Source organism: Drosophila sechellia, chromosome 3R (genome assembly GCF_004382195.2).
Source record: "Drosophila sechellia strain sech25 chromosome 3R, ASM438219v1, whole genome shotgun sequence".
Taxonomy (NCBI): domain Eukaryota; kingdom Metazoa; phylum Arthropoda; class Insecta; order Diptera; family Drosophilidae; genus Drosophila; species Drosophila sechellia.
This window is the reverse complement of record NC_045952.1, coordinates 14,624,446-14,639,150: the sequence shown is the minus strand read 5'-3', so window position 1 is coordinate 14,639,150 and position 14,705 is coordinate 14,624,446. Positions and strand designations below refer to the sequence as shown.

General features: G+C 43.5%; 4 protein-coding genes across 4 annotated transcripts; 1 reads left to right on the top strand and 3 right to left on the bottom strand.

Annotated features, from left to right (window-relative positions):
- Positions 1-227: 227 nt before the first annotated feature.
- On the bottom strand, positions 228-1,375 carry LOC6606462 (probable protein arginine N-methyltransferase 1.2). The gene is made up of 3 exons (XM_002031229.2): positions 1,228-1,375; positions 944-1,173; positions 228-884 (listed from the first exon to the last, which is right to left on the bottom strand). Exons 1-3 carry the CDS (start codon positions 1,342-1,344, stop codon positions 290-292), a joined length of 942 nt encoding a protein of 313 aa, XP_002031265.1. The 5' UTR covers positions 1,345-1,375; the 3' UTR covers positions 228-289.
- A 716-nt stretch (positions 1,376-2,091) lies between these two features.
- LOC6606460 (protein arginine N-methyltransferase 1) lies at positions 2,092-3,778 on the bottom strand. Its single transcript, XM_032721572.1, has 2 exons — positions 3,316-3,778; positions 2,092-3,257 (listed from the first exon to the last, which is right to left on the bottom strand). The coding sequence occupies exons 1-2, from the start codon at positions 3,711-3,713 to the stop codon at positions 2,630-2,632; spliced, it is 1,026 nt and encodes a 341-aa protein (XP_032577463.1). The 5' UTR covers positions 3,714-3,778; the 3' UTR covers positions 2,092-2,629.
- Positions 3,779-6,698: 2,920 nt separating this feature from the next.
- On the top strand, positions 6,699-6,967 carry LOC6606461. Its single transcript, XM_002031228.1, has 2 exons — positions 6,699-6,862; positions 6,940-6,967. Exons 1-2 carry the CDS (start codon positions 6,699-6,701, stop codon positions 6,965-6,967), a joined length of 192 nt encoding a protein of 63 aa, XP_002031264.1.
- Positions 6,968-8,105: 1,138 nt separating this feature from the next.
- On the bottom strand, positions 8,106-9,057 carry LOC6606459 (hepatoma-derived growth factor-related protein 3). The gene has a single exon (XM_002031226.2). It carries the CDS (start codon positions 8,970-8,972, stop codon positions 8,292-8,294), a length of 681 nt encoding a protein of 226 aa, XP_002031262.1. The 5' UTR covers positions 8,973-9,057; the 3' UTR covers positions 8,106-8,291.
- Between the last annotated feature and the right edge of the window lie 5,648 nt (positions 9,058-14,705).

Below are 14,705 nucleotides of genomic sequence, written 5' to 3'. Positions count from 1 at the left end.
AGGAGGGCTTACACAAAAAATAAGTCAGTCAGAATCGGTGGCAGACACAGAGCCGATCCCCAGCCAGATCCCTTGTCCAGAACCATTGTCTTTGGGTAGCAGCCGCCCTAATTGATGCAGCACGGCCATAAATTTCGATCGGCCAACGATCCCCAGCCTGCTCCCCTTGCAGCGGCAGAGGGTCCAAAGATTGCCATGAATACATCAACAAGAAGAGCCCCCTTTTATTTCGCTCAAATTTAAGTCATTCGCATAGTACCGAAACACCATCGTGTTCTTCCTATTCCGATCATGGATTTGCGACTGTGGAACTGCCTAAGGAGAAGGAGTACTCCACTTCGCGATGCTCATCCGGCTTGTAGTACATCCCAAGGTCTCCGGTTACCACCTCACGTTTGGCCACCTCGACGGGATTATCCATAAACAATATGGTTTGCCTCACATAGGTGCGAGGTCTTTTGGGACCTGTGGAAAACATGAGTCTAAACTTTCCCTTCGGTCGGCAGAGTCCAATATCTGAATAGAGCACCACGGCTCCAAGTTGACTGTCCCTCAAGCCACGTAGCCTGAAGGGAACCCTGAAGGTCTCATCACTTATATGGGCAGTGCAGAGATCGATGGTTTTCAGAAGGAACTTTTCAGTTATCATCTGCTCCTTGGATACGTAATCCTCTATCAGAGAAACGGGTTCTCTGGCCATAAAACTACTACCAGGATAATCCGATTGGGGAAGAATATTCCCTTCGACAGTCTTACGCGGATGATCCGCGATTCCGCAGACAAAAAGTTGAGCCACATTGGGTATGATGAAACCACTCTTAACCAGCCACTTTTCTCTGGCGAAGATCACCTCCTTGAAAAGCGAATCCACGAAAACGGAGTGACTGTGAAATAAGTAACTGAAATCTAGTTGGTTGTAATGTGGCAACTTGAAACTACGTACCCTATCCACTCGGACACTATTATGTCCACCTTCTTCAGACCGCAGGGCAGAACTATCTCATGGATATCGCCCTCGATAAACTCGAAGATATCCTCCTTCTCAGTGCCGATAAAAGCCTTGCTAACAAATTCAGCACTTTCCCTATTGCCCAGGGCCATGACTTTGACGGCACCCGCTTCCACGCTCATCAAACTAAGCAATCCACTGCGACATCCCACGTCCAAGACTATCTATTGAAAATCGATCATTAAAAGATACATTTCGAAAAGTTAACTTATCTTGACCTTATCCTTGAAAAGTCTTTCATAGCGCTTGAATACCCATTCGTACGCTCTGGTAGAGATTACATCGTTTAACATGCTGTCCGCCATTTCTCTCAGCAGATTCTGCTCTAGATCCATGATTTATATTATAAGGTATTCAATGTGTCAAACTTTGATAAACTTCAACTGATTACTTAAATTGGTATACTCAATACACATGGGTATATTCAAAATATAACTTATTTAGAATGTTTATATTAAACTTAACTTGTTAAATTAAATTGTTGTAAATTTTAAATGAATTCGACTTGGAAATTGTACCATATTATCCTGGTTTCACATTTCACGCCCCAGTCACCCCCATAAATTCCGAATAGATTATCGTCCGGCATTTCTCACAGTTCCCATGCGTTATCGCCATCCAAGTGACACCAATTAGTTATGAGCCAATTGTGGGATCGTACCTTCTTATCAGCGGGAGCAGCGACAGGATACACTGGGCTCCAAATCTGGGCAAGCGGCTAAGCTGTCTAACGAGTCTCTAATTTATAGGCGACTTGGTGCGCAGTGTCCCCGCTCCGTTGACAAATGCCAGCAATTTGATACCCAAACAACAGGAATGAGGAGTAGTAGGATTTGGTCATGGGGTTATACAAATTGAAATGTTTTCTGGGCCCACACTTGCTGGTTGGTTGGTTGGCTTACTGTCGAGGATCAGATCGGCTGGGATCGGATCCATCTGGGTGCTGTTTTTGTCTGGGACTTTGTTAATGCGCCCAGCGGGATGTCCACCGAAATCTCCGACGCGGGATGCGAACAAGTGTTGACCGAAAATCAAAGATCGCTGGCTCATTTGTGGCGCTTTTGTGCGCGCTAGATTACCTATATTTTATAATCATGTCCAATAATGGTGTGCATATTAATTTCATGGGCGCATAAAGCAACTTTATGGCCTTTTAAGAACTGCCATTAACAAAGACCACTCCATGCACAAACACAAAACGAGCTGACAAGAGATTTTTTGGGCAACCTCTCCAGATGCGAGAAGCGAGACAATGAAAATGGCTAAAATAGTAAATAGAGTTATAAACGCATAAAAGGCGTTCATTGTAAGCCCACGGCGTTGGCTTTCACAAATTTATACGACGGCCCATCAATTAATTAGAGCCGGCGAGGGACACATTTTCACATTCTCCCCTCGGCAATGACCTGGCTTTGAAATTAATTTGTTAGGAAAGTCGTTAACATTTCGGCTGTCCACTTTCTAAGCCCCGCCGCGGATTGATTGTCCACTGAATATATAAAAAAAAAAAAAACACAACCCTTGGGCAATTGGAGACCCTAGATTAACGACCCATTTTATGGCAGTTATCAATTCGGTTCAACATTCTTATGTTTTTCGATTTCAAATGGACTCCCAGGTTCAACTTGATGAGCAGAAGCTCTTGAAGCTCTCCACTCGCGTTCTTTCGCCACGGAAGCTGAGGTGCAGGTCAAAGTTCATGCCGCGTCCATCTTGTCCAGTGGGCGTCATGGCCAGCTCCCCGCGCACCCGATCCCTGATCCTCACATACAGTGGCTCGTCCAGATGGAGCACGGTCTGCTCCCAGTGGGTCCATGGCGAATGCGGCGAGGTGGACAGGGTTACGGATTTGTTCGACTTTCCCGACGGAAACAAGACATCGAAGTACAGGACCAGCATATTGATAATTCCAGTTCGCATCACTTTTAATTGAAAGTTCGATTGAAACTGCACCGGCTGGTTGCGGGCCACAGCCAGGTTGGTGGAGTGTATGAAGCACTCGTCGGTGAGCAGCTGCTGGATGGGCACACACTCCACCAAGGGCTCCTGGGAGAATGGCTTTTTCACACAGCCCATGTCGATGCCCTCCACGTTGCACCAAAAGTTAAGATTAGTCCGCCGATGCGGATCATAGGCCCCCATTAACCAGAGGTTACCAGTGCTGGGCAGGATTCGCCCACCACGCGTGAGCCACTTATCCCGGGCAAACAGCACGGAGTTTATCATGGCCTCCATATACAGAGCATTTCTAATAATATAAATTGCAAGTCATTTTAATAGTTTATAACTTCAGTTAAATAGCTTACCCCATCCACTCGGAGACTATGATGTCCACCTTCTCAATGCCGTCGGGCAGCTCCACCTGCTCCACCAATCCCTTGACCACCTTCACCACATCCTCCTTCTGATTGTCCCTTATTATCTCCTCGGCTAAATCCGCTATATCGGTGCATTCCACGGCTATAACTTTACTGGCTCCCGCCTCGGCGGCAAAGAGGGATAGTATACCAGTGCCACAGCCCACATCCAGCACGACCTTGTCCTGGAATAGCCCTCGATTCTGGACGATGGCATCGCGAAAAGCCTCCATGCGCACCGAGTCCCTCAGCATGTTCATGTGGGTCTCCAGGCGGGAATAGGATTGAAAATAGTCGCTATCCTTTCCCTCCAGGAAGGGCAATTTTTGTTTCGCATTCCAAGACATTTTCAGGTTTATACAGCTGCATATAAAACACTCAAATATATTTTAGTTTTGACGGTACTGACAGATTGTCGTCAATGGGACAATATTTGACAGAAAAATTAAGGCCATCTGGCAGCTTTATTTTCCTCAATAAGGATATTCAAATTATTTTAAAGTATGCAGTAAAATATAAAAGATATCAGTAGTGAGTAAAATGAAGAAAAGATTCGAATATTCCGAAATTCCGCCACATTTGATCACAAACAAAAATCTATAAAAATTGGGTATTACCACCATAAATTGATGAACAATACTACGTCATTCTGTCGCCATTATTAGCATCTGAATGGCCGAAGCCAGATAAATCAAAATTTTGCATTTAATGGACCCATTAAAATCGACCAAAAAAATCGCCCCACTCAAATCGCCGTGAAAGAAATGTGCCGCCAACACCTTAACACCAGGCCATAACTCGCTTAATCCGCCCAGCCCCAAATTTATTTTTATGGCCAAAACTTAATGATTCCCCACCCTGCCCCCCTTTTCCACCCTTTAGGCACTTTCACTGTGAGCGGCCAAAATTGTGCAACTTGTGGCCAACGGTAAACGAAAATAGTTGAAATTAAAGGCGAAAAAATGCCCGTCATAATTTCTTTAAGTGTCATAAAAATATCTCCATAAGCAGACGCAGCTATTAAATGGGCTCATTAATCAATTTAGTCACAGAGCAACAATAAAAAGGAGCACACGCACACACACGCGACACTCGAGCATAATAAACTATAATTTTTAATGTTGCTAAATTTTATGCTAATTTGCCATTTCTGGCGTTCCATAATTAGGTTCGCTCCTCCGGCGGGGGGTCGTTTCGAATTTGTTCGATCTGCGATTGCGTTTGGGCCCGGCCAACAATCGCTGCCCATTTGTTTTGGACGGCTTTAAAAACCTATAAAACTTTTGGCACAAATCAATTAAAAAGCGACGTAAGTTTCCATTAGTGTTCGTCGTTGTTCCCAATGAGAATGCCACCCACTGAGGCGATTAAAATGCGACGATGCTTTGCATACTGAATCGATGTCAATGATGTCTTCTATCTGGCCAACTTGGAGCCCTTCCATCGCGTATTACCAAATGCTCGACATGGGCCAATTATGCGAGGTGTGGGTGGCGTGGTGACCCACCTCGATTTTCAATTTTCACCTGCTGACCCACAAGCCAAAAGCCATAAAATGCTGACTTTTATGATCTTAACTTAAATGGAATTTAATTATATTTTTCCAGATAATAAAATGGAAGTTTATTGTTTCCTTTCCAATATCCAATGATATTTGAGTTAAAAAATTAATATTTTTGAATAAAAATTATAGAATTATATAGAAAATTAAATTAATAGACATTTTTAGTTTCAAGAAATAGTTTATAGATTTTTGTTAGTATTTGTGTTTTTAAGTTTCCTGAACTGCAACTATATTAGAAAATAATGTTAATTAATGTACTAAATATTATTTAAATATTTATTCAAAGTGGTTTCCCATCTCCGAAACCTATTTAATCAAAGTCATCCATTTTACTCCTGGTTCATTTGGCTCGAATTCCTGCTTAGTTCTGACTGCAAGTCAAATTGTAACCACAGTTGGCGGACAATCAGGGTTGGATGAAAATGATTGGGGAGGATCGATTGTAATCAACCACTTCATGAAAAACAAATAATAACATGTGCTCCCTGAATGCTCAACAGGGGACACCAAAAACCAAAACGATTCAAAAAAACAGGGGTTGATTCGGCCTATCATAATCGTTTTAATAGAGTGCGAACACTAGACGAACAAAAGGCTAGTCATTTCATATGGGTATTCAAGAGATATGAAGTTACTACAACTTGAACCGCTGTTTTGTTGTCGAGTGTAGCCTTCATATGCTCAATCAGTCATCGATTAGCCAACGATTCCAATCCTCCCAGCCCGTCCCAATTTCCAAATCCCAACCACTTTCGGGTGTTAACGATGAGGCAATTTGATTTTAAGGGATCTGCCAATAATATCGACTCCCAATCCCTTCCCCCTTCACACCCTTACCATCCAAATATAATGCTGCCGAAAAAAAAAGAAGAATTAATTGCTGGTTGTGCAAAAGTTTGATTGATGCACTTGGCCTGGCAAGGGAATAAATAAAATTTCTGACACATGGGAATTTTAATTAGAATGCCTTTGTTTCGGACCTCGATCTCCCGACCAGGCCAGACCCAAACCTTTCCAGACCGACTGGCTGATGAAGTCGTTTCGATAAAATGCAAAAATTTAGCACCACCCCGCGCCATTTCCTTTGGCAGGCCCTCAGTTTCTGTATTTTGTGGGTTTAAAATAATAGTGCTGCCAATAACTGAAACTATATATGTTTAGTCTAAATTTTAAATTTTAGAAAATACAGCTCTTAGAAGTTCATTTAGAAATTTGTGTATTTCAACTGCTTGTAAATTATATTTGCCTTACTTCAAAATAAAGCCAACTTTGAGCCACCATTAAAGCCAAGTCGGCAACACCGATATGCGAATGGCTTGCCAATTAGCGCCCCCTGGCACCCAAGTGGACTCACGATTTCCGAGCGGCTGATAAATTAGCGAAATTTTAATTTGATTTCCTTCACAAATTTCCGCCGAACTCGACTGTGGTGGATTGGATGTGGACTGGATGGCCGGTCGGGTGTCGGCGGAGTGTCTGGCCAAGTGGACACAGAAGCCGAGGCAGCAAATAAACTAAGTGAATTTATGGCCCCAGGGCAGGAGCGGCACACGTGTGCGACATGCCCACACATTGACACCTACCAATAACCAACTATCAAGTACCGGCCATCCAATAACCGACCTAACCACACACCCCACACTCCACACTCCAATACTCCAATAGGACTGCAGGTCCCTGGGCGCGTTTGGGATCAGATCGTCTTGGTTCGGTTTTGGTTGGATGTTTTGTTTATGCTGGGCAGGCACAAACGAGCTGACAATGCCCCATGTCGTGGCGACGGTACGTGCGGCCAAACAAATTACAGGGAAATTGCGTCACCTGCAGGAATTTCCACTCGGCATTGTCAAATGCCATCAGAAATCGCTGGATATGTTGTAACATTAATTTGACATTTTACGGCCCAGGACAGGGATCGTCGTCGGGAATGAGGTATGTTCAGGCCGAGGAGTACCCCATTCCATATAACCATCCATATGCATATCGCACAACTTAACAATCTGGTCCAGACCGCAGAGCAACGCAGGACAACGTTAAACCCACCAGCAGACAGCTGTCGAGATGGCCAAGGATGCTGGAGCCGCCAAGGGATCTTGCAGCAGCATCTCGGTCACTCGGAAAAGTATGAGGTACACTGAAAACACAGTCTATGAAGGAAGCACACAACCATGGAAAAGATTGCTGAGGAATTCGCATTCGGTACTATACACAAACGAACGATGATGCTGTAAATATGTTTGTTGTTATATATAATTGAATAAATATATATAAATGAATCCACCTACTGATTTTCCTTAGTGCACCTCCCGCTTCGGATGCAGCTCCTAGCGTTTCGCTCTGCCAGCTGGTGCAATCTGTTGGAGCGGCGCAAATGCATTTCTGGCATTAAAACAAATCGATGCGGTCGGGAAATCTCATTGCCGGCTTAGTGAATCTGATTTGCGGTCATCGGTCGTCCTCTCGTTAACCCAGATTCGGAATCCCGTACTTTGTTATACAGATGCCAGGCTGCTGCTGCTGCTGCGATTAATTTGCTGCGGTGGCGATAATTTGTTAATCGAAGCATCCTCATCGCAGCTTGCACTCCGTCCAGAAAGTTCTTGTAATCCTCCTCCTGCTCTTCCTGCTCCTCCTCCTGCTCTTCCTGCTCCTCCTCCTCCTCCTCCAGTTGCAGCATTGTCCAATTAAATCAGCCGAAACTAGGGTGGGAATCTTCGATGTTGATTCCGCTGCGCGGCTTGTTGGTTTAATGGCCGGCGTTCTTTTACGACGGCATTTAGCTAAACTATCCAGCAAACGCCTCTGGGGAGACTCATCCCGGGGGTGGCTGCCATGATGGCTGATGGGTGACCTGCCCATGCTGATGGTGCAGCATTTAATGCGGAAACGTGCCCCAAGTCGAGCTTCGATTAGCGCCCAGCCTGCCTGGATGATGTGTGGAGGTCAGCAGTGGAGGATCACGCAACAGCCATTATGGCCAGAGGCACGCCCACGTCTTCTTAATGGCCCGCCAATTCCCGAAATCCGTTTTGGTTCAGTCAAATTATGCTGTGTCCTAAAAAGGGAGTTCTTAAATTTCCATTACTTTGATTTGACTCGTCTACTTTAAAGAACACAAGTTAATGTTTATAATAATGTTGATTGAGAACAAAATAGTGAGTTTAGTTTTGTTAGGTTTAAGTACATTTTGATTGGCATTTTATTAAAATTACGATTTTGTTTGTATGTCAAGGAATGAAAGTACACAATTCATAAAATTGCTACATAATGCATGAATTTTTGAGTATGTTGTGTGCAAACAAATCATTTCGTCATAGTTTATAGAATCCAGCTCCTAGTTTCTTTTTTTTTTTTATTTTGACTAGCGTCGCCGGTGGCAGGTCATGTTAATTGGAGTATCCATCAATTTCTTCGATTTCAGAGAAACTATCTGAGCGATCGAGTAATGCTGTTCGGAGACCTGCTCCACCTCCGAATTTGATTCTTCCTGCTCCTCCAGCTGACAATTCGAAGCAGACTCCTCTGAATTCTCCTCATGCTGCTGGTTGCTAAAGATCTGACCCACTGAATTTAGCTCCACATTCTGCTCCTGTTCGTTGACATCCTTCTCTGCCACCTCCTGTTCCGTGGCAGCCTGCTCGTCCATTAGGTTGCCCAGATCTTCGGTAACCATGTACTCCAGTCCCAGGTCCTCGGCGTTAATGCAATCGCCGTTGTCCAGAGCCAACTGCTGGTAGTAGCCGTAATCTTTATCCGGATTGTCGTATGCCTCGCGTGCCTGCAGCATGGAGCCCCGGAAACTTGGATTGCAGACGTGTCCCTTCTGCTGGACCACTCCAAGTCGATTCAGATTCTTCTCGAAGCCGACGACCTCTTTGCGAGCCACTTTGGCGTAGTTGCAGGTTCCATAGAAATAAACACTGTATGCCGTGGCACCGATGCGTTTCAGGATGCGGCCTGGCCAGGGGCGATAGCCGCGCACCTTGGCAAACACAAAGTCGCCAATGGTGAAATTAGGCATCTTGGCACGGCGACGTCCCATGTTTTTCACTCAAATTGGCTTATTTTTGGACTAAAATCGGTTTTACCAAGTGATTCTTTTTAAAGTTCTCGAAGAAGAAGAAGATCGTTTTCATGGAAGTAACACAGTGCTGCCAGATCAGCGCAAAGCTGTGCACGAAAGTTCGTTTCAGTATTGACTAACGCCAGTGTTTTCAAATATTTTATTTATTTTTATGGCTTTATATCTATTTTAAGGTATATGTGTATTTTATATAAGCAAGCTGATGAGTTTTTAGCATCAGATTTACTTATTTAAAAAAGTAATATAAAATTTGTTGTTCTTAAAAGGAACTGTTGATATATTTTTTGAAATGCATATCAAGATTGTATAAAAATTTATTTAAATAGTCCACTTTTATGTCACAAAGCAAGATAGTTGATAGGGCTTAATATATAAAATAAAAAACAAATAAATATAATAAAAATATATTCTCATAAAAGTGACCCCCACTTTGATCCATGTTTGATTACATTCAAACAAACCACCCATTCCGAATGGCAAGTGAATTTGGGTCACTTTGGTGGGCGGGCAATGTTTCTTTAATGAGCAAACAGCATTTGCATTAATGGTCATTTGCGTAGAAATTTGCACAACACGCTACCTGCACTTGGATTTTAAAACTTATTCATTCTGCGCCTTTGCGAGTGCGTGTGCAGTTCTGTTTTGAATTTTCGCTCACGTTCGCCGTATTATGCGCAAATTGGCTTTTTAAATTGTCGACTTGTTTAAGCTAAACGCAGCTACACTTTATGGCCATGTTCCGTGCTGCATTTTAAGCCATGCGAAATTCCACTAAGCCCTACCACTCACCTACCTACCACTCCATTCGCTTAACTCAATTATAATAATTTTAATTTAGCACAAGCAGGGTCTATAAAATGGCAAAATTGCATTATTTACCAGGCGTAATTACAACAATATTTATATGCTAATGAGCCCGTCACTTTGCCCCTAACGATGGGAAATCAACCAGGCCAAAGTTCTGGGAAATGGTTGCTTCTCTGCTGAACAACCATTTTTATTCTAGGGTATTACGCGGCTGTTCCGACGACCTCGTCGCACTGACCAGTGCTCAGAGCTCAGAATTCAATTGGAAAATGCAATTTACGATCGGGCCACGAGACCCACAACGCTAATACCCCACAGCCCATTGCCCCGCCCCGAGTTTTCCTGCATTTTCCTGCACATTAAGCCAGCCGAATGCCGCAGGGGGGCGAAGGGGGGGCTTAAGCTACGCATGTAATTTGTAAGTAATTTTTTCAACTATCAACGCACCAGACAAGCGACAGCCACTGCGTCGACGGCCACGCACTTTTACAGAGAGAGAAAATAGTTGGTCGAAGGAAAAGTATTCAAAAAGTACTAATTTAAATCTTAAAATGATAAAAATGTTATATAGTTAAGATCCAATTCAAATAGCGATCTTTTTCATTCATTATACATATTTTCTTAAACCAAGTCTGTTTTTTCCTGTGCAAGCCCGAAATGCATTACAATTACAGGTGATTGCGGGAATGGAAAAGCCGGGCCAACGGGCACAAGCCAACGCGATAAGTAGGAGAAATTAAGTAACGAAAGCAGCGAATAGGATTGGGAATAGGAATGGGCACGAGGATGGGGATTGGGGAATGGCAATGGCCATGAAAACGACGGGCAGGCATAAATTATGAATCATTTGGACGCTTCCTTATGACACCAAAAAGGCCAAGAAGAAGCCACCTAGCCAGGTTTTTCCGTTGGCCAGAAAGCATTGGGAGTGAACAGAGTGATTAACAAAAGACGAGTATGGGCGACTAACAAGTATTTATGCTGCCATCTGCGAATCGGTTTGTTCCATTTTATTGGCTTCATTGAATGGAAATTGGCCAGACTGTTTGCCTTATGTTTAGCCAAATGCTAATTGAAATGTCTGCATTGTGGCGGCGATTTCCCACAGCACTCCACGTCGATTCGATGGGTGTGTCGCTCTGTAAATGGCAACTGGGGACATGTAATCAAAACTGGGGAAATCGGGCAATGCCATCAGGTTCGGCTCATCAACTGGTTTTTCAGGAGGAAAGGCATTGGGGCTAATGAATGGTTTCGTTCGCTAATTGTGCGCCACAGGAACGGGTTAAACGGGAACATAGGAGGGCAATCAAAATCAGTTAAGCGATAACCAGATGAACTTAACTAGGAAATAAAATCACACCTATAAAACACACAACCTATATCTTAATAGCATGTAGTTTTTATCTCAACTAAATGTTTTAAAACCATTAACTTTTTAAATAATTTTTTTATTTGTAATAAACCATATATATTGAAGTTATTTCATTTAGTTTCTAATCAATATGCGCTTTGCGTATTGGAAATACTCCACCTTTCAATTTCCTTGCCAGGCACCGCTGAACAAAAGACTTAAGACACGAACTCGACCACCCGAGGCCCATTTCCTGCAACACTCGCACATCGCACATCGCACATCGATTGTTTGCATAATTCGCGAGAGCCCCAGTCAATTAAGTGGCTCTCTAATTAAGTGATTAAAACGCACGCACAAACGCCGTGGAACAGAAGCGCGGAAAATTGTGAAAATATGCAAGTTCATAAAACAAGCCGCACGCCTCAGCAGCTGGCAGTTGAGTCCACACCCGCAATTTGATATGGAAAAGAGTAAAAAAAAAATAACGCAGAGGGGCTTTGCAGTTTTTCCAGGAACAAACACGCTTTTGCATTTTAATGCGCCACAAATGAGGCAGCGAGGCGAACCAGGCCATATGGACAAATGTGAATGTGAATGTGGATGTGAGTGTGAATATGGGCGATTCGTGTGTGATTTGGTTGGGCTGGATACACGCACACACGGCGGCTTGTTTCTAGCTAATAAATGTTTTTTTAATGAATAAATCACTCGGCGATAAAGATCTGCTTAATAACGTTCATTTAAAGAAGCGAAAACAAAACACACAACGAACAACGGTGCGAAGAAAGCCAAGCTGAGCGGAAAACAAAACCAAATCCAGCCGAAAGCCAGCGCCAATGAGTTGGCGTTGAATTCAGACACTTAACTCTTTTAACCCAATAGAGAAACTTTGAATGATTGCGCCCAGCAACGCAATAGTTTGCTGTAAGCAAGAGAAATCCCAGCAAGAAGTTAAACCCAAAACACATATTAAGCAGCTAAATAGTGCACTTGCTGAGGTACTTATAAGGTGTGGAAATGGTAAAAGAACTTTTAAGAATATTGTAAACAATATACCTAAATATGTCTTATCTCAAATGGATAACTACATGCTATCCAGCTATATAATGGGTATCTGATAGCAAAACAAGCGACAATAAAGCTGACTTTAGTTTTTTTTTCGATGTTGCAATCTTTGGCTATGAACTATAGTCCTAGTATTTTGTCCGCTGCTGTGCACATCCATGGCCTTGTCTGCTGGCTGTCTGCAAGTGCCACAGAATTTATTTCGTACGTCTTCTTCACGTCCATGTCGAGTCCAAGTTGATGGCGAGCACAGCTGACGTATGCGAATAATAGCTCAGCTAAGCAGCGATATGAAAATTAATAATTCCCTGGCAGTTTTCGTATGCCGGGCACACTCAGCCGGGGAGAGAACGTGTTCCCCGTAGTTGTCCAGTGGGGCAATCATCAATGTCAATTAAATGTTAAAATCTTGGAGGCCACTTGTGCGGGAGTTCGAGCAGGATGCAGATGATCCGCTAGAGTTCCTGGATTCCAAGCCAATGGAGACGTCCCCCGTCGCCCGGCAAAAAAATTCATTACTCCGATCGCCCACTCGAAGGGGCTAATCTTAAGAGCAAGTCCATCTCCGTCTCCCACTCCGCCCCGCGGGACATAAATCTACGCCTCCAAATCTACATATTAACGCCAGAGATGGGGCCACTCAATGCCAGCGGACAGCGCCAACGATCACTTACTTTATGATCACTTGAAAACCAATCAAGCACAATAAATAATCGCTCTGCAGCAGGGACAAGCTGCGATATTGAAAATCGACTCGCATCCAGAAAAGATACCCAGTTGGCCAGTTGGCCAGTCGGGCAGTCAAACTGCTGGACTGCGACTCACTCGTACACATTAAATTATATTCACACTTTGGCCCCCAGAAAATGAAATGGTTTTAAATACGGAGGAAAGCCAAACAAGACGGAGATCGCATTGGAGATCAGCAAACAGCAACAGACAGAGCTCAAGACACTCGGAGAAATTAGCAGCCTGTTTATGTATTTTGACTAAGGATTCCATTAACTTGCAGCACAAACTTACAGAAAATACAATATTTTACATTCAATTTAAATTTCCCTTATTTAGGCAAATTCTTTAAGAATGCTGACTGAATGTTTGCTAAAACCCCACCTTTATTCTGAGTGCATAAGGCAGGATGCGTTATGGCCAGACAGTTGGACACTTGGACGCGAAAAGAGGCGGGACTGAGGCTGCAGAGGACTCTCGACCAGAAGACCAGGCTCTGAAGACAGCTCTCCCTGGGCCAGGCTACATATTCGTTGCTTTTTTTTGCTTCTTTTTATTTGGTTACTGCCCCATGCCTCCGACTCTGTGGCTCGCTTATCATCATAACAATAATGTTAAAGTGGCAAAATGGCAAACTATGCGCAAAATGCATAAAATTTATAGCCAACTGGCCCGGGCAATGGCAAAACAGATTTGTATTTGTTATTGTATCTGTATCTGTATTATTGGCCCATGTTTTTTGTGAATTTCACGCTTCCGCTCTTGCACGGATCGGGACGGTCAAAAGTGGGACCGAAAAACCAAACACGATCACAATGGTTGCCACATGCGGTGGCAGGAGCCGATTCTCTTGTGCTGGCCAGTGGATCAGCGGATCAGCTTCTGTGGGGGAAACTTGGGTAAATGGGTATCCGCAAATGCTGGGTGAATGCTCGTCCTGACACGTTATGGCATTCATAACCTTTTCCTAAATAACTATTTCAATAAAAGTACATTAGGTATGATAAAAATCTTTAAAAATTCCACAGTATTGATTGACTGGCAAAAGTGTATATTTTTTTCACATTATCCCATTAGCAAGTTGCTTTCCAAATTAATTATCTCTTGCAATTTTTCGCCGCTCAAATGCTTTCACCATTACTTTTACAATGGCTTACCGGAGATTAATGCTTTCGCATAGATCTATATTTGGCCGCGGGATACGGTGTATAATTGGTCATCTGGCAGCCACTCCCTTCGCATGCTTTGCCAAATGTAAACAATTAAGTGGCCAATGCAAATATGAATGAGATTTTCCCCCACAAGCCAATTACTCAAGGAAAAAAACGAGGAAGTGAGCTGCCAATGAGTGTAAAAAGGCAAACACCTTGAAGCGCATAAATTAAACCGCATCGACCGGTCGGAAAAACTCGGATGGAGTTGCGGTGTTAGTATTCCAGATCCAATCCAGTTTGTGGCTGCAGGCTGGCGCACCGAAGATGGCCAAAAGTCGAGGTGGTGGCTAGAATGGCCAGAATTCGCGAAAGAGTGGGCGCTGCCAATTGAGCCAATTGAAAGCCAACAACGCGTATACGCCCCGTTGCACTCGACTGGGCATAACGACGGCTTTATAAATGGATAAGTTGTTTTTTATTTTATATTTCCCCCCACTATTAAATCGTATAAACCGCTAGACTAACTAATGAAGCGCACACGCATAACTTAATACCAGCCATTCGACATTTGTCGAGCTT

Excerpts from the sequence above, each read along its gene's own strand:
- LOC6606462 (XM_002031229.2), bottom strand. The coding sequence starts at position 1,344 with ATGGATCTAGAGCAGAATCTGCTGAGAGAAATGGCGGACAGCATGTTA. Across the intron at positions 1,174-1,227 it reads AAAGACTTTTCAAGGATAAG|ATAGTCTTGGACGTGGGATG; the intron begins GTCAAGATAAGT and ends GATTTTCAATAG. Across the intron at positions 885-943 it reads ATAGTGTCCGAGTGGATAGG|TCACTCCGTTTTCGTGGATT; the intron begins GTACGTAGTTTC and ends CTTATTTCACAG.
- LOC6606459 (XM_002031226.2), bottom strand. The coding sequence starts at position 8,972 with ATGGGACGTCGCCGTGCCAAGATGCCTAATTTCACCATTGGCGACTTT.
- LOC6606460 (XM_032721572.1), bottom strand. The coding sequence starts at position 3,713 with ATGTCTTGGAATGCGAAACAAAAATTGCCCTTCCTGGAGGGAAAGGAT. Across the intron at positions 3,258-3,315 it reads ATAGTCTCCGAGTGGATGGG|AAATGCTCTGTATATGGAGG; the intron begins GTAAGCTATTTA and ends TTATATTATTAG.
- LOC6606461 (XM_002031228.1), top strand. The coding sequence starts at position 6,699 with ATGTCGTGGCGACGGTACGTGCGGCCAAACAAATTACAGGGAAATTGC. Across the intron at positions 6,863-6,939 it reads GGATCGTCGTCGGGAATGAG|ACCGCAGAGCAACGCAGGAC; the intron begins GTATGTTCAGGC and ends AATCTGGTCCAG.